We start from the raw sequence: 19,858 nt of genomic DNA, 5'->3' as shown, positions 1-19,858 counted from the left end.
TTTCTCAGTTTGAGTCTTTAGACCAGAGTGTTATAAAACTGGTTCAATGCCATTTCAAAACTGTATGTTAGCTGTTGCAGGATACTGTACTCTCTACTGATGGCTTCAGAAGAAAGGGGCTGTGCTAGCTGTGAATCATAAGGTAACCCCAGCCTGTCATTAATTTTATTCAGTACTGTAGTTAGAACAGCATTAAGTTTAGCACAACTAAAAAAAAAAGTAATTGGAAGCTAGGTGAAGCTGCCATTTGTGTCAAACAATTGCGATACGCTATACTAAAAAATTCTGAAATATCCACCTGTCCTCACCACTCTGCCACAAACTAGCAAAGTCAAAAAATTACAAAAGTCTTCAACTTTTCATTTTTGCAGAATAAAGCAAAAAAGCCTTTGTGCTCCTTACTACCAGAAGCAGAATATCCTCTGAGTTACCACATGTAATAGCTTCTGGTTGTGTCAACTTGGGTTGGCTTGGTCTCTGCAGAACCATCCTTGTCTTTTTCACTGTCACCTTCCCAGAGATTAATAAGTGGCGGATAGAGCTCATTCAGTGGGATTGAAGAGGTCTTTTGCATATACTTTTTCAATGAATGGTGGTAGTTTTTTCTCTTAAACCTTTTAGCAATATAAACAGAGATGGAGGCAAGGCTGATCACAGCAAACATTGAACCCATTACAGCTGCAAGGGCGGTACTGGTTTCTTGGTCAGAAATGTCAAGGGCAAAAGCTGCATTTTTTGTTGTAACATTAACACAAGACTTTTGAGTTTGCTGATGGATATTTGATACAGTTAGACAGACCTCGTAATCTGTGGATGGCTGCAAATGAGTGAGGTTATATTCATGTACATCAACTGGGACCCTCGCGGTGTATGTAATGTGAGGGTTATCAATCTTCATAGTGGCTGAGGACCATTTTAAATTGGAGGTCATGACATTGGAATTAACCTTCCAAGAAACTAATATCGAATGAGACTCAGCTTGCTTGACATATATTTTCAGCACTTGTGTACCATCCAAAAGAGTTCCATTCACTCTTATAGTAGCTACTCTTGTATCAGCCCCTTCTATATTTTGAGCAACACATGTATATCTTCCAGAGTCTTCAATCTGAATATTCGAGATTTCCAGGGTACCTTCACTACTCAGCTTGTACTTGTCTGAGAGACTTTCAACTGTTATTTTATTTCCAAGTGGAGTTACCCAATAAATTTCTGGTTCGGGTTCTGCCATGGCTCGACAATCTAGAAACACTGTCATGCCAATGTCCAAATTCAAATGATTTGGAAAAGTGTCATGAGAAATCATTGGAAGACATTGTTCACTTGAATCCTGTATTAACACTTCTTTCACCTGTTGTCCTCTGTATTCAGGTGGCATAGCACAAAACATTGATAGAGGCTCCATAAAACGGATATTGGTTTTGTTTGAGTTGATCCAGTGAATGACACAGTCACACCTGAGTGGATTACTGTGAATACTGATCTCACGCAGATTTGGAAGGGATTCCACTGTCTTTTGGTAGACTGCATTCAAAGCATTGTTGTTCAGCATCAGGCTTTCTAGAGCAGGAACATTACGAAATGCTAAACGATGTATATAAGACAACTTTGGATTGTTGGTAGCTTCAAGCTTTGTAAGTTCAGGTAGGTTGTCTAGTGCATACCTATCAACAGAAACTAGTTCTCCCATATTATTGATCCCAAGTTCTTTCAACCGCAGCATATTTTTAAAGTCACCTTCTTGGATTTTGTGAATTGGGTTTTTGTTGAGGTCAAGGAATTTTAAATTTGGAACTTTCTCAAGAGCAAGCTGAGGAACCTTGACCAATTTGTTATCATAAAAGGAAAGACTTTCAAGACTATCCAAGCCTACTAATGCATTTCCAGGAATATCAGTGAGGTACATACCTGCTAAAACCAGACTTCTTAAATTTGAGAGTGGCTTGAAGTTCATATCTAGTATTCCAATCACTGGATTTTCTCCAATCATAAGGATCTCCAGGTTAGGAGTAGAATCAAACCAACGACTGTCAATAACCTTTAATTTGTTAGAGTTAAGATGAAGTCTTAAAAGGTTCCTCAGGCCAGAGAATGCATTTGCAGAGATGCTACTAATCTGGTTATGGTTTATATATAGTTCCTGGAGATTGCAAAGGTCCTGCAAACAGTAGTCAGTCATCTCTGTTATCTGGTTTTCCTCCAAATGTAAAGTAGTGAGCTGAGTCAGATTTGAGAGTCCCACATCTTTGATACTAGTAAAATTATTCTGTGAAAAATCTAACTCTGTTAAATTGAAAAGCTGTTGGAGTTCATCTGTGGTCTTTGCAATGTTGTTGCTTTGTAAAAGAAGAACTTGAGTGTCACTGGAAAGATTGCTGGGGATTTTTGTTAAACGAAGGTCATTGCAGTCAACTGTTGTAGCTTCTCTGTAGGTCGACTGTGGTGTAAACCATGGCCTGATTTCACATACACAAAGCTGTGGACATTCATTATTCTGTATAGAAGGCTCAGTTACTGAATTCATTAGCAATTCTAGCACCAACAGGCAAGCTATTAAAACCAATCTAATCCTAGCCATGTTGGTTTGCTAGTAAGTTCAACTGTCTAGCCCCTTAAAATAGTAAAAGACTGAATATATAAATCAGTATCAAGAAAAAAAAAGTACAAATTAAAGTTTAGGTTGAAACTCTTGGACATTCAGAATATGGAAGATGGTTTTCAGAGTCTCTTCACTCTTCTCTTTTGTTCCGAGTGCTTGTACAAAGCTCTGCTGCATGCATTGGTTAACCAAAATCAGTATCTGGCGAGGTGCCTGAAAAGCAGATTAGGACAGATGTTATGTTCATTTCATAACCATTTTTGTACATTTCATATGTTCATTTTCATATACATGTATGTTCCTTTCATTTCTTCCTTCTCTAGATAAAGTTATTTAAAATAAGAACCCTTTTAATTTCCAAATTCCTTAAATGAAAATTCCACTTAGATATGGTAGAAACTTTTTTCTACAGTTAATTCAAATTAGAACTATTTTTGATATTCTTAGCTGACTGACCATTAAAGCCACTAGAAAACAAAATACTTAATTTACAAATACATCACAAAAAGACTAACAGAAAATTTAATATTGTTGAAGCGTGTTGTCTTGGAGCATGAGCTTTCGTGGGTGAATACCAACTTCGTCGGATGCATGCATTCACCCACGAAAGCTCATGCTCCAAAACTTCTGTTAGTCTATAAGGTGCCACAGGACTCTTTGCTGCTTTTACAGATCCAGACTAACATGGCTACCCCTCTGATACGTGTTGTCTTGTTTTTCTTGCAAAACACTAAAAATATTGAAACCCACTAAAATGTGTTTCGAACTGAAGGTAGGCCAGGGAAATCAGTGTTCTGAACTCAGTATTGATTAGATTTAAGGCTTGTGTTCACTTTTGGGCTCAAGACCAAGCCAATGGTTCAATGGCACTGAAATCTAGCAAGATGTTCTCTTCAAAATTTCAACTGACCATTGGAAAAATCTTCCAGGACTTCCACCATCCTTGGTTGATCTCACCCAGTTCCAGAGAATGGGGTCTACTGGTTTGGGATCTAACTGCACTCAAAACAATAGTGATTGGATTTTATCTAGGGAGTCAAATCCAAATGAAAATTTTGCAGGTCAGACCCTTGTATATCAGAAACTCCAAGTCTGAATAAGAAATACAAATAGATGTGGTGTACAAAGAAGAGGTTAAACAAAACTGATAAAATACAAGTTAGCCTGGAAAATAAGTTTTAATATACAAATTTCCAATATGATATTTAAACAATGAATGGATTATGAATGTTTATTTATTGGACTAATGACATTTTATTTTAGTTTTCAAAATGTTGATCTTTATTTCTGTGTGTCATATAGTGAGCATAAGCAAACAAAACTTCATAATGACTGAGCTACTTCTCTTCCTCAGACTCCCCACATGGTTGGAAGTTGCCTCCAATTTTAGCTTCCACTGACCCAAAATATGATGGCTGGATCTCCCATATGATTCCAACACTAACCTATTCTGTTTCTCCAGTTCAGAGACCTATAGTGTTACAGGGGCAATGATGCTGCCACATAGACTCCTTTTCTCTAGTGGTACTTATGGTGGGAATTTCAGATATACCTAGGCTTGTTACTCATTGGCATTTTGAGAATGCTGCTATTATCAGATCAAGTTTCTTAAACTCATTGTAAAGGTATTGACACTGTCTACCACATAAGGCAGATACAGTTATTGAACTCAATGAGACCCCAGTAAGGGGCAAAACTGAGTAAGGATGTCAAGATTCATCGTCTGGAAGTTTACTAGGAGATGCTTAGGTTCATACTATAAGGATTATGACAACATTCACCTGAACCAAGGATGCTTGGGGAAATCATACTCCAGGGTACTTATGGATGAGAGAACTCCCAATTAGATGTACTTATTTTAATTACCTTTACTTATAAAGCAGATATAGACCTACTATATCTGAAACAAATGGAAATGGAGAAGTAGTATGCCATTCTTTAGTAAAACTGTTAGATTGTAATCTTTAGTAAGATTTCTTAGACTGTAAGCTCTTTGGATCAAGGAATGCCATTTTCCATGTTTGTGCTATGCACATTACATTCGGGCCTCAACCAAGTAAAGGCCCCTAGAAGCTGCCACAATATAAACAAACCAGGTAATGGTTTTCAGAAATATCCCTTAGAACATAAGAATGGCCATACTGGGTCCATCTAGCCCAGTGTCCTGTCTTCCGACAGTGGCCAATACCAGGTGCCCCAGAGGGAATGATCAGGTAATCATCAAGTGATCCATCCCCCATCGCCCATTCCAGCTTCTGGCAAATAGAGGCTAGGAACACCATCGCTGCCCATCATGGCTAATAGCCATCGATGGACTTATCTTCCATGAATTTATCTAGTTCTTTTTTGAATCCTGTTTTAGTCTTGGCCTTCACAACATCCTCTGGCAAGGAGTTCCACAGGTTAACTGTGCATGGGTGGAAAAAATACTTCCTTTTGTTTGTTTTAAACCTGCTGCCTACTAATTTCATTTGGTGGCCTCTAGTTCTTGTGTTATGAAAAGGAGTAAATAATACTTCCTTATTTACTTTCCCCACACCAGTCATGATTTTATAGATCTCTTCATATCCCCCCTTAGTCATCTCTTTTCCAAGCTGAAAAGTCCCAGTCTTATTAATCTCTCCTCATACGGCAGCCATTCCATACCCCTAATAATTTTTGTTGCCCTTTTCTGAACCTTTTCCAATTCTAATATGTCTTTTTTTGAGATGGGGCAACCACAGCTGCACACGGTATTCAAGATGTGGGCATGCCAATGATTTATATAAAGGTAATATGATGTTTTTGGGCTTATTATCTATCCTTTTCTTAATGATTCCAACATTGTTAGTTTTTTTGACTGCCGCTGCACATTAAGTGGATGTTTTCAGAGAACTATCTACAATGACTCCAAAATCTCTTTCTTGAGTGGTAACAGCTAATTTAGACCCCAACATTTTTTATGTATAGTTGGGATTATGTTCTCCAGTGTGCATCACTTGGCATTTATCAACATTGAATTTCATCTGCCATTTTGTTGCCCAGTCACCCAGTTTTGAGAGATCCTTTTGTATCTCTTCGCAGTCTCTCTAGGACTTACCTATCCTGAGTAGTTTTGTATCATCTGCAAATTTTGCCACCTCATTGTTTACCCCCTTTTCCAGATCATTTATGAATATTTTGAATAGGACTGATCCTAGTACAGACCACTGGAGGACACGATTATTTACCTCTCTCCATTCTGAAAACTGAACATTTATTCCTACCCTTTGTTTCCTATCTTTTAACCAGTTACCAATCCATGAATGCTACCATGGAGGTCCTGGACTTCAATCTCTTACCTAGCAGCCTAAATTTGGCCTCTGGGCTCTCTCTCTCTCTTATCCTTCCCTGTGTCATTAGTACCTAGATGTACCATGACCACTGGCTCCTCCCCAGCACTATAAGTAAGGCTATCTAGATATCTCAAGAGATACGCAACCTTCGCACCAGGCAGGCAAGTCACCATGCCGTTCTCCCGGTCATCGCAAACACAGTTATCTATGTTTCTAATAATCAAATCACCCATTACTAATACCGGTCTCATCTTAATAACTGGAGTCCCCGCTCCCAACTCGAGAGGTATCCTCAGTGAGGGAGGATACCACAGCATCATCTGGAACAACTATGGGATCGTTTCCCTCAGGCGTGGGTGGATTTTAGAGACAACTGCAGTTGGCAGTGTACGCCACACCAGATCCCCAGACAAAGCAATTCTGCTCCAAGTGTTCCTTCCTGTGGATTCCCTTCTATAGCATATACTATACAATTGAAGTGAGAGGCAGACAATGGGTTACAAAGCTCGAGTTTCCAACCCAAGGAGAGAGATTACTTTCTTAATCATAGGAGGAGGGAATGAAGGGGAAGCTCCAAACTGCATCAGTTTATTAGGAAGATGGCACTTGGATGCAGAAATAAAGGTCAAAAAGTCATCTGGAAGTAGCTCAGTGGTTTGAGCATTGGCCTGCTAAACCCAGGATCTGGGATCTGGGGCAAAAATCAGTACTTGGTCCTGCTAGTGAAGGCAGGGCTGAACTTTATGACCTTTCAAGGTCCCTTCCAGTTCTAGGAGATAGGTATATCTCCTATTATAATATTTCTCTGGTGAATGGTATCAAGTTTGTGATTCAGATAAGCTTCAAATGTTTTTATTTAACGCTTGATAGAATGACTCTAAAGTGAATACTCTAACTTAAAACAGTAGTGCCTGAGATGTACCAGTTTTTGTCTGACATTCTTTTAGGGAGGGGGGATGTTGGTGATCAGATGCTGGCAGGCAGTGACAGCCTAGCAGCAGAAGGTACGGGAGATCTCCAGAATTCTAACTTAAAGGTCTGTTTTCTTAGACTTTCCCTCAGTATGTCAGAGTTCATTTCTGAAAGACTATCAGAACAGAGGTCTCAGATTAATTTTACACTGAAATAATAAAAATTTGCTATCTGAAATAATTGAATTAATGGCTTAAATTACAATTTAAATACCAAAAATGGTTGCTAATATTAATTTGAATGTTTAAATGAGTTTGTTTCTGCCATGTCCTTGCACCGCTTCTGTGGGATTTCCTGTGAATATTCAAGCAAAGGTACTTACAAGCAAAAATGCTCAGAGAAAGTGAATGTCAAGGTCACAGGCATCAATATTTGAACCAGTACTGCTAGTTTGCTTGTCCAGTCAGGAAACAAGAGCATCACCACTCACAAGTAAGCAATACAGCTCAAATATACATGTCTGATTCAAAGAATTAAAAAAAAATCTAAAGGATATTTGTTGAATTGATTATTTAAATGTATTTAAGGAAATTTAAATCTTCTCACAGAATATCCACAAGCAGAAAAAGAGCATAACAATTATTCATTCCAAATGATTGGTTTTACCCCCACTTTGCCTACATGTATTTACATCTAAAATTTTACCTATAAAGACTTCATTAGCTTTTTCATTAGGATTTTGAATAAACTGTAAAAACAAACGTTTGTTTGTTTTAATGCTTATATCCCATCATTTGTACATTACATTTCTAGCTCATATTGCAGAGGTTGGCAACCTTTCAGAAGTGCTGTGCTAAGTCTTCATTTATTCACTCTAATTCACTTTAAGGTTTCACATGCCAGTAATACATTTTAGCATTTTTAGAAGGTCTCTTTCTATAAGTCTATAATATATAGGAAAACTATTGTTGTATGTAAAGTAAATAAGGTTTTTAAAATGTTTAAGAAGCTTCATTTAAAATTAAATTAAAATGCAGAGCCCCCCAGACCGGTGGCCAGGACCCGGGCAGTGTGAGTGCCACTGAAAATCAGCTCGTGTGCTGCCTTCGGCACGCGTGCCATAGGTTGCCTACCCCTGCCATATTGTATAAAAGTACATTTCTGATTTTATTGAACAGAGTCTTGGTTTCTAAACTTTGTAGACATATGGCTTTAGAAGCTAACTGTGACACTTTCTCTCTTCTCTAGGTAAGTTGTTTTCTACTGCAGATAGATTTAATTTTCTTTTTTTCCCCACTGAAAAATGTTCTTTATAAATGTGCAAGTCATTTATAATTGGCTCCAATCTCATCCAGCCCTAGGGCAGCTTGGATGAAGCTATAAATGAAAATCCAATGTAATCAAAAAGCAAATTCTGATTGGCTTCAGATGCCCTACCCCATTTTAATGCTTGCGCGAATGACAGTCCTGAGACCAGTGTGTAAATCAGCAGGTGGGCAAAAAGGCAGCAAGTCATAGGAGTTTGAAAACTAAAACCAAAGCTGCCACTTTGCTGAGCTTAACAAGGAACCAGTAATTATGGAAAAATTAAAGCATACTGGAATACTGGAGTACAGCTAAATATGAATGGAAACTGTTCTACTGCTTTATATCCATGTTTGATTTTCCCATAGTGTTTCGGACAACCAATCATGCCTAGATACCATGGTGATGGTGTTAGCTGTAGGCTTGGCACAGCATGGCTTTGCATCTGCTTGATGATTATTGTTTGCAGTTGGGGTCCTTATGCTGACTCTGCACAGAATGTTTTAAGTTTCTTGAGATACATAAAGGCAGATGTAGTGTTCACTCCTGCAGCTTGATTCCACGTCCCCTCACTCTACTGCCCATGGAGAGGGACTGCAGAGTAGAACTCTATGGCACACACCAGCATGGAGTCCCCCTGCAGGGCATTTCTGCATAATGACTTCCCCTGCCTAATGCAGGGAAACTATTGTAGGGTTGTTTCTAAAAACTGCTCTAGGCAAACAAACATCTTTATTGATCTTTTCAAAATAGGTCCAATCCTGTGATGTGCTAGCTTTCAGCTCCCAGTGACTACAATGGAAGCTGCAGTTACTCAGCAAGATTGTGCTCTTATTTGCCTCACAGTGGTTTTTAGAGTGGCTCTATATGTATCTCTTCTTGTTATTAACTTCATGAAACAAATAGTTGGGGAAAATATAGATAAGGAAGCTAGAAGCTTTGGAAGGGATTTTCAAAAGGACTCAGTATTGGCCTATATCTGCTCCCACTGTAGGGCAGTTTAGGGCAAACTTAGTCATTCTGTCAAGAATCAGAGGGGTAGCCATTCCATCATGTGCCTATATTGGGACCAGCAACAAACAAGTGGAATTTAAGATGATGATTGAACAAAGGCTAAAAGCTGCTAGCCTCTGTATAGGTAACAGAGCACAATATCTGATCTATCTTTTGCAGCATTATAGCGACCGCGGATGAACCCCTAGGACCCATTTCCCCAAAGCAGCAGTCTTGGATCACAGAGAAGATTATAGAGTTGTGTGAACAAAGGCAGTTAAGAGCAAAAAGAATGAGAGACGAATCTGCAAAAAGCAATACTTCTGTACGACATGAGAGAGATGGACTCATTAAAGTGGCAAAAGAAGATTGGTTTGACTAACCGTGCATTGATACACAAAATTCCTTTGCAGTAAATGCTGCTAGGAAGACCTATCAAACCATCAAGACTCTTTTGAAAGGTTTTCCTTGTAGGAAGAATACCATTTCACCAAACACTTGGGGTAAATATTGCTGATAACTATAGAATATGAGCAAAATTAACTGGATATTGGAAGTGAATATGGCAGGAGAGATCTATATGAGAAGCTCCCCCTGTGATTTAAGACACTGAGGAAGCTGCATAGATACTGAAAAGCAATAAAGCCCCTGGACTGGATAACACATAAGCAGAACTAATTAAAAGTGGTGGAGACACATTCATCCTGGCATATCATAACACTGTTAATGTGATTAGGGAGTCTGTAAGATGGCCCAAGACTTGGACATAGTCCCTGATGGTTCCTATTCATAAAAAGGAAATTACCATACAATCCTATTGACACACTCTAGCAAAATACTGCTGTGCATTATTCTGAAGAGAATTGTTCCCAAGATAGAGGACTCTGGGCAAAAACAAGCTGGATCTAGACTCCCCCACAAGGTATAGAGCAAATATTCAATCTGTATTTGCTATGGGAGAAAGTGCTGGAGAATGAGAAGAAAGTGGTCCATGTCTTTGTGACTTCTGCTAAGAGGTTTGGACAGCATATGGTATAAACCTTTGAGCAATCCTGTGGTTGGTCTTTATGGGGCATGAGCAAAGTAGTTGATTTGACTTGAGGATAGGTGTCAGGCAGGGCTGTATATTATTACTAACCCTCTTCAACTGTGATGTTGGAAGAAATCTTTAAAAAGCCATGGATGGAAACCTACAGGAGAGTGTATTCTTGGTGGTTGAAAAATTAGTCATCAGGGCTTCCCTGATGATATTGATCTGACTGGATTATGGCAAGAAAAAAAAGTGCAAAAATTGTTTGAAAAATTAGTGGTAGATGCAGAGACTTTTGGTCTAAGGCTATCCCACAAAAAGACAAAGACAAGTGTGTTTGCAGTGTTGTTTTAGCCATGTTGGTCCCAGCATATGAGAGAGACAAGGTACTTGAGGTAATATCTTTTATTGGACCGACTTCTGTTAGTGAAAAGCTTTTGAGCTACGCAGATTGTTTACCATAAATAGTTAACTTGTGCCCTATAGGATGATTCAAGGTTAACTACTTATGCTAAACAATCTGTTCCACCTTGTATTAAGTGTGATGTTCTGAGTACCTTCCTCAGACCTGAAGAAGAGCTCTGTGTAGCTCAAAAGCTTGTCTTTCACCAACAGAAGTTGATCCAATTAAAGATCTCATCCACCTTGTCTTTTTAAAGACAGTGGTGACATCCAAGTCTGATGAAAAGGCAAAGATATTTTCTACCTAAATCTCAGGAGGCATTGAGCATTTCAAATACCTGCATTGTATAACTACAAGGGATGCTAAACATCACTTAAAGATCTGACATAGAATTGGACTTGTGACTGCTGCTCTAGTGACACATTTGGTGAAGCAAAAGGTGTTGCCAGGAAGTATAAAATGAAATTGTTGCAGTCTCTTGTCTTCAGTGTCTTGCTATATGCATGCAAGACATGAACACTAAAAGAAAGAAGACATTAAGGAGCCTTGAACTGAAATGCAATTACTGGGTGTTAGTTATATGTTGCACACAACTAACGAGGAGGTTATTGCCTGAATTTACAGCCTAATGGGAGTGATACCAGATATCATCAAGATGATGAACGAAGGAACACTTGATTTTGTGGGACATGTGGGTTGGATGAACAGAGGAAGATTGCTGAAGCAAGTTTTGCAAGGATTGGTGCTGGGGCAGAGGCTTCCCTTGGTGAGTGTGGTTCAGTGGTGGAGCTAACAGGATGGAAATGCAGGGTGGCACGCTTCAAGGCTATGTGAAGATCACAAAACCTGGAGGAAGATTGCTGGCCAGTAACTCTCGTGTTTGCTGTTCATTGTGATGGGATTCTAGGGTGCTATACACTACAGAATTATGTATGTGTGTGACTGATTTTCAGTAGGACTTGTGCATATTAATTAGGTGCTTTTAAAAGTCCCACTCAAAGTCAGATGAATGGGAGCAGGAGCTGGAGTCACCTTGGAGACTGGGGAATTCCGTCCCTTCAGAATAAGGTGTAAACCCTTCCCTCCCCACCCCCTTTTTTTTTTTGCTCACTATGGTGTTTCTAACCATAATAAATTTTTTGGAAAAAAATGAAGTGATAAAGGCAACTAATGCCAATGTTTAGACTACCTGTTGGTAGTAGCATAATTCTGCATGGCCCTCAAAAGCTGCAGGAAGGAAGTGTGTTATAAATGCCAAAATGGAACGAGATTCCAGGGGGTGATTTTCAGGAATATTACATTTAAATTTCTCATAAGAAAATCTATTATGTGCACAATCCTAAGAAATCAGAACAAAAAGTATTCAGCTGAAGGCAATGCCTGCTTAATGTTAGTCCTCTCTTGATTTTCAAAAGTGCATTGTCAAACTTGGAACTGGCAGATCCATCACCTAAGTCTCCCCCATGAAAAACATGGAGACAACATGCCTAGAGAAAACTCATTTGAAAATGGAAGAGAACCCAAGTTAGGAAAACAATTATAGTGAAGACACCACTTGTAATATTCTTTTGAACATAAGCGAGGTCAATAACTGTCTTCAGTTAGGGCTGAATACAAAAGACAGGGAGTGTCTTTTCAGCGATGGAGAGTATCCTCAACTCTGACTGAGCTTCAAGAGGCAGAGGGCAGTTGTTAAATTAGATGAAAACTGGATGGGGAGCCATTCCTGACAGCTGTCAGAAAGAGGAGCTGAGCTCTTCTGTATTACTTACTGGTTGTCAGTGCTAACTAGGATGGGCTGAGCATTTTGCCAGGTTGGGCCAATATTATGTGACTTTGTGGATACTCCAAGAGTTTTTAGTCTCTTTCACCATACTTCTACCTTCACGTCTCAATGTTTTTAATAAATAGATAAAAACGTATAGCCATCCAATGCTCCTGCCACTCCATAAATCACAAAGGGCACTTGGCAGGCTTTTCAAGGGAGGGGGGAACTGATCTGCTGCAGGATAGGTTTAGGGAGCAATGATGTTATTATGGGAAGCAGAACTGCTCTGCATGGCAGCCTAAAAGCCCATGTTGTGTATCAATAAGCAATTCCAAAACTGGCCTCTGAGCAGCTAGGAAACTGTAGTACAGGGGCCGCATTCCCATTATTACATTGTACTATACAAAGTACCTTGGAGAGACTTAATTTGGGTTCAATGTACTAATGTGTGTGTTGAATATATTGCCCTATAGTGGTATCCTGCAGATTATAAAAGCCCTAATACTAAGAAGGTAACAGAGATTGCAATGGTAGGGCCTGTGTAGGTGTTGGTTATTTAGTGGGAGGAGCAAAAGATCCTGAATTTTAGTTCTGTTACCATCTGCAAAGATGTATGAGGTGATTGCACACAGAATAACTGACTGGCATTGGAAGCTATTTAGCTGTGCAAGTGACGTTGTGTGTGTACACTTAAATCAACAAAACAGCAGTATATACAGAATGTGTACCAATAGTGACAAAGAATAAAAACAATGTTAACAATTAACTGCTACTGCCAGCTACCAAGCCATAGGTATTAAAAATTTCCCTACTAGGAGGGGAAAAAAAGCCTTTTAACGAAGGGTGCCATTTCTCTTTCATTTATCCCAGCAAATATAAATTGAAAGGTAAAAACCAAAGCACCTTCACATAAAAAAGTCACCCGGCCCTAATAGATTTGAGTGTTTGCTGTTAAAGGATAGACAATTATTGCTAAGAGCTTCAAGAATTTCTGCAACAATAGTTTGTCCTTACAAAAAAATCTTTGTATTGCAGCTAAGTCAGTGTATGATTGGGTTAGCAACTGCATAAATTAAACTTGCCTGGGGGTTAGCCTAACTCACGCAGTCAGTCTTTCAGAAAATTGTCTAAGTGCTGCATTCATGAATTGTGGTAACTTATTTGTCTCTTTCCTTTGGGGTTTATAAAGCCCTTGTCTGGTACAGTCTCAGTATAGCTATCAGTGCTGGAAAACTTGTCCTGGACTGATGAGTACTACACTCATTAAGTTCATTTGGAAGAGACGTTACATGACACTGCCACATGTGACCAGTGAACTTAAACATCGGTTTACATGGTATAAAACCCAATAGAACTACTCACGTTGTACACTGAAATCTGGAAGACGCAGGTTAGCCTGGAAAGGAATTTTGCAGAAACAGCTCACTAAACCTCGCTAGGTTTTGTATTATTCAACAGGAACTCATCGTGGCCACTGTGCAGTGGCACTGAGATGGCGGGTAACACGGGGAATCAAAAGTGGGATGTGTAACAAGGAAAAGATTGGGTATTTTTAAGGCTCTGATACAAAAGCAAGGGAGCCAGCTGCCATATGGGCTAAGGCAAACTGAATCTGACTAATGTGAAATTGCAATCAAGAAAGTTTACCAACTCTAGCAGCAACATCTTTGTCTGCTTCCACTTAAAACACGCAAGACTGTCTACTCTTGGGGAGCATTCTGCACCAAAAAATTAAAAATTCTGCACAAAATATTTTAAAATTCTGCAAATTGTATTTGTCAAAATAACACTACATAATTATACGAATTTCGGTTATTTTGGTAATTTATTTCAAAATACCTGTCAGCAAGTATGTCTGTAACAACACAGACACACACACACAAATTCCCCCAGGCGTAGAGTGTTAAAGAAACCCCTATGACAACCCAGTTCCTGTTTTCCTGCCCACTTCAGAACCCCACCCCTTTCCTAGCCCAGCCTGCCACCCATTCCAGACATCTGCCTCCTTTCTCCTCCAGAGCCCAGAGGGAGAAACAACCCGATGCTCTGTCCCAGGCTTGCACAGAGTTTCCTGAGCACCACCCTCTCCTTCCCTCAGGGCATACTGCCAGGAACCCTCTATCTCCCTCTCCTCCCCTCCCCCAGCAGAGCCTTCTATGGGTGAGCTTGGCTCTGTAGGGTCCAGTAGCCCCTAGTGGTGGCTAGCAGCACTGTAGCCCATTTCTGTGGGGGGGGAAAGAAATTCTGCATGCACAATGTTAATTTCTGCAAAATGCTGCATGCGCAGTGGTGCAGAATTCCTCAAGGAGTAAAAACTTTTGGAATTCACAAGGTTTTTTGGTCAGGAGGAGGGATCGCAGCACCATGGCACAGTGTTAATAGGTCCTAAGTAGTCACTCCCTAGAAATATTGCAAGATTGTTGCCATGTATCTTTTTAGTTATCTTATCTGCAAATTGTAGGCCTGATTCCCTATTCATTACTTTAACTCCATTGGCTTCAACTGACTGTTTTTCGATTTCCATTGGAGTGAGACTGGAATCAATCCCTGTCTTTTTAAACAACTGTTGCCATTTTTGGAGAAAAGGCAATGACATGTTGCTAATTAAGACAGGCTTGTTTTGAATATGCAAAAGCGGCTTAGACATCCAAGCAGTGACTTATTTGTGCAGTTACCATATATACATGCAGAATCACAGGACCTGGGTGCACAGTTTTAAAAAGAAAAACATCTGAGCCTAAATTGTATACTACCATAATTAGGCCTCAATCTGGAAGAGATTTCCAAAAGTATGACCTTTACATCTCACCAAATTCAAAGGGACTGAATAGGCAACCAGGATCGAGGTCTTAAACTATATATGCAACCAGGATGTTTATGGCTAGTCTATTAAAAGGGCACTTTTTCTAAGCATCACATCAAATGCAGTCCTGACTACTCAAAAGATTGTCCAAAAATGCCACAAAAGTATTCCTGTTTAAAACACTTTATATAAAGGATTATTAAATATTTCAAACAGGACTGGGGAAAAGAACTGTTCATAAGATTTATGCATAAATTTAAGATAATGTCAAGCTTAAAATAAGGCAACTGACAGTCATAATTTGTTAAGAGCATACTGTAGCTCTTAAATCTGAAAATCTGAGCTTGCTAATAGAAGCAAAGGAGTAAACAAGAGCGTAAAAAGCATGAATTAATAGGATGAAAACTGTAGGAAGCTTAATCCCAAAAGATGTTTAAGGTATAAAAATCTCTTTCCAAATAATGCCTCCTTTTTAAATTACAGCATTTTATTGTTTTTTTCATAAACACAGCCCATAAGAATAAAATTTTCATTTTAGTATGTTTGCAGGAAAAGCTTAAGTGTTCATACTTTTCATACTCCAAAGAAGCTGATTTGCTGTATTTTAAAAAAAAAAAAACACCTTTAGCAAATTCCATCTATCATTCCAAAAATACTAGATTCTTTATCTCAACAGAAGAAAATGCAAAGATTGCCCTGTTCCTAATATGCATATTAATATTAAATCCAACAACACTTTTAAGTATTGTTTATTGTGGCTGTTTTTTAGCCTTCACATCAGATACAGTACTTTCCATTAAAATCTTGAAGTACATTCACAGGAGACAGATTCTTCTCATTCATATGCTCAGTAGAAGCACAGTGGTGCATGCTGTGCAGAATACAGCTACTGTATATTGATGGGCCACCAACTCAAGCATGGAATTGCAACAGTGCCTCTCTGTCGTCTTCCATTTGAAAATATCTGGCAAATTAGCATTAACAAGTCATATTAGAAACATCAAGAATAATAAGTGCTTTCAAACAGTGGGTTGTCAAATTATATGCACTAGTAGTCTGTTTGTTTGGTTTTTTCTTTTTTTCTTTTTTTTTTTTAAAAAAGGAAAGAAAAAACCCTCAAATACTCAAAAGTCATGAAAACCTGCAAGGCAAAATACATTTATATAGTAGTGATATTCCTAAATTTGAAGCCCAATGTCCTGAGTGCCTCTGTGCCTGTTACATTCATTTTGATCGATGGTAAAGGAAAAAGATAAGCTTTGGGAAAATGTGCATTGTGCTTTTGTTGCCCACAGTCCTATTAGTGTTCTGTTTATGGGAGCCTGATTCTGTCCTCACTGAAATCAGTCCTCCCACCGAACTCATTGGCAAAGGATCAAAGCTATGGTTAATACCCTTATTCCAGGTGATTAGAAGATGAAGAGACTAAAATTCTCTGCATAAATGAGGTTTTCAAAAAGCCAATAAAATAGTTCTGGTTATTTTGTTCACAATCTCCTGAGAACTCTTTGGAGACATTAAGGGTGAATTCTCCTCTGAGGAGGAGGGATGCACATGTCAGAGCCCAATGGGCTGGAATACTCTACCTGAATGGGGAGGAAGAGATTTTTTTCTGCATTTGGCCCACTCTAGTCCAAATTGTGAGAGGTGATGAGCACCTCAAACTCTCATGGTGCAGCTCCACAGCTCAGCTTCTGATTTGGCCCTCTGAAGCCACAATACCCAACCAGTGGCAGTCCTTTAATATGGAAAGTAACTACCATTTACTGCCAGGAATTAAACATTGCTCTTACACTATGCAAGACAAAGGGGTGGAGCCCCAACTGCCTGGCTACTGCTTCATTCCCCAACTTACTGAGTACTGTGCCTCAGGCCCTACTACTCACCACTCAATCTGGATCGAACTTCAAAACCCGTCCTTTTCCTCTCTCAATTCAAGTGTCTGGTGGGAAAGGAGTAGGCTGCAGCATAGAGCTCTTGGGATGAGCAGGTGAGACTGTTGTCTTGAGGTCTCGATAGTAAGAATCTAAGGGCAGGCATTCCCACCGGAGCTGTAGCCGTGAGCATAAAAATCCAAGGAATGTAGGGCTGGAAGGGACTTCAAGAAGTCAACAAATCCAGCCCCCTGCGCTGTGGCAGGATCAAGCAAACTTAGACCACCCCTAGCAGATGTTTGTCCAGCCTGTTTTTAAAAAACTTCCAATGATGTGGATTAAACAACCTCCCTTGGAACCTTATTCCAGAGCTTAACTACCTTTATATTTAGGATTTTTTTTCCTAATATCAAACCTAAATCTCGCTTGCTGTAGATAAAGCCCATTACTTCTTGTCCTACAGCTTCAGAGGATCTGCAGAACAACTGATCCCTGCCCTTTTTATAATAGCTCCTAACATATTTGAAGACTATCAGATTTCCCCTCAGACTCGTTTTCTCAAGACTAAACATGTCCACTTTTTTAAGCCTTTCCTTACAGGTCAGGTGTTCATCATTTTTGTTCTCCCCTGGACTCTTTCCAATTTGTCCTCCTCTTTCTTAAAGTGTGGCTTCCAGAATTGTACACAGTACTCTCAGGGCCGGCTTTAGGCTGATTCCCCCGATACCCTGGAATCGGGCCCTACGCCTTAGGCACCTTTTAATTTTTTTTTTTTTAAACTCACCCAGTGGCGGTCCGGGTCTTCGGCAGCACTTTGGCAGCGGTGGGTCCGGGGAAGACCCGGAGCGAGGGAAGGACCCCTTGCCGCCGAAGACCCAGACCGCCGCTGGGTATTCAAATCAGGCCCGGCAGTTCCTAAAGCCGGCTCTGAGTACTCTAGCTGCAGTCTCACCAGTGCTGAGTAGAGCAGGACACTTACCTCCCATGTCTTACATACAACTATGCTGTTAACGTGCCCCAGAATGATGATAGCCTTTTTTGCAACTGCATCACATTCTTGATTCTCAGTCATTTGTGATCCACTATAATTGTCAGGTCCTTTTCAGCAGTACTACCACCTAGCCAGTTATTCCCTATTTTGTAGCTGTGCATTTGATTTTTTCCTTCCTCGGTGAAGTACTTTGCATGTGTCTTAATGTATTTCATCTTGCTGAGTTCCGACCCATTTGTCAAGGTCACTTTGAATTCTAATCCTGCCTTCCAAAGTGCTTGCAACCCCTCCCAGCTGGGTGTCAACTGTAAGTTTTATAAACATACTGTGCACTCCATTACACAAGTCACTAATGAAAATATTGATTAGTACCCAACCCAGGACTGACCCCTATGGCACACCACTATTTATGCCCTCCCAGTTTGACATCAAACGATTGATAACTACTCTGAGTACAGTCTTTCACCCACTTTATATTAGTTTAATCTAGTTTGCTTATGAGAATGTTATGTGGGACTGTGTGAAAAGCCTTACTAAAAATCAAGATATTACATCTACTGCTTCCCCCAGATCCACTAAGCCAGTAACTCAGTCATCTTGCTTGTATTTTACAATTTCATTACTCCTTATTTAGGGCATGGCCCCTCTTCTAGGGAGTAAATTCTTCTAAGGCTGACCTGTTGGAACCTACAGTTCATTCATTAAGAAATGGTCATGTGTGCTCATGTCAAGACAATGCTGGTACCTAGGTTTAAAGAGGTCTTGCCCCTTTCTCTAGCCATTACTACACCTGTAGATCTGCACTAAGGAATATAGCAAAGCAAATATGATGATGCAAAGCAATATGCTGCAGAAGTATAGAAGTGACTCAGTTTATGGACTCGGTATACTTTCTATGCATTCAGACTCTTCTGCATGGTTGAAATACTCTGAACAAATTAATCCTCCCCCTTCTGCTTTGCGTATTCATATATTATGTGCAAGGTGTAACCATTTACACTAGACAACTTGTTCCCTTTACTCAATAACACTTGCCTGCTCATTGAGTAAAAAAGGAGGCAGGAGCACTGTTGCAGAGAGCTACCGCTCTGAGTCTTATTGACTGCACCATTGAGGTCTTGTGTCCCTGCTATGCTGTAGTTACAACTGAAGATGGGTTTCCTTTTACTCTGCATTAGCATCTGCAAAGTCCCAACCAGAAAAACTCTTCTGGGTGATAAACTGTCTGATTGCATCCACCTGGCTTCCGAATTGAATTTTTTTCCTCTCACTCCAGGTTTTCCATTTTCTTTGTTAAGATTAATTGAAGATTGAAAAGAAAGATGGTCTGGTGGTTAAGGTGCTGAATTGGGACTCTGGAGAGCCGACTTCAATTTCCAGCTCTTCCACAGACTTCCCATGGAGTGGGCAAATCACTTCATTTTTCCATGCCTCAGTTTTCCATCCATAAAATATGGATATTATATTGCCTCATCTGTTATCTTTCTTGTGTATTCTTTCCTGCAAGTGGCTATGTACAGACGTCCCAGTCAAGTCAACGAGGTTTTGCGTAGGTGCAGTGCACCTGCTTACATGTTGTTCAGGGAAGATCAGTAAAGCCCTGCAGATATTCACAGACTATGTTTGCATATTGCACATCACATGCGGATACTGTATCCGCACAGGGCTCTAAAGATCAGAGGCTTACACTTATCTCAGAGAGACAGGGTCTGCCTCTTAAGGAGTCTGTACAGTTCCTAGCACAGTGGGGCCTAATTTCAGTTGGGGTTTCAAGGTACTACGGTTAGAAAAATATAATTATTTGTATGAATGGTATCCAGATATTATAGTGGTTGCCACCTTAAAAATGTGATGATGAATAGATTC

General features: G+C 39.7%; 1 protein-coding gene across 2 annotated transcripts in view; it reads right to left on the bottom strand.

Annotated features, from left to right (window-relative positions):
* Window positions 1-416: 416 nt before the first annotated feature.
* Window positions 417-19,858, bottom strand: part of LRRN1 (leucine rich repeat neuronal 1) — a 32,517-nt gene continuing 13,075 nt past the window's right edge. For both annotated transcript variants that reach the window (XM_045024017.1, XM_045024018.1), the window contains exon 2: window positions 417-2,812. In XM_045024017.1, coding sequence (XP_044879952.1) covers window positions 428-2,578 — 2,151 coding nt within the window. In that variant the 5' untranslated portion in view covers window positions 2,579-2,812 and the 3' untranslated portion in view covers window positions 417-427. The remainder of the gene's footprint in view (window positions 2,813-19,858) is intronic.

Source organism: Mauremys mutica, chromosome 7 (genome assembly GCF_020497125.1).
Source record: "Mauremys mutica isolate MM-2020 ecotype Southern chromosome 7, ASM2049712v1, whole genome shotgun sequence".
Classification (NCBI taxonomy): Eukaryota; Metazoa; Chordata; order Testudines; family Geoemydidae; genus Mauremys; species Mauremys mutica.
Note: the sequence above shows the minus strand (reverse complement) of the source record. Positions and strands in the feature narration are given on the sequence as shown.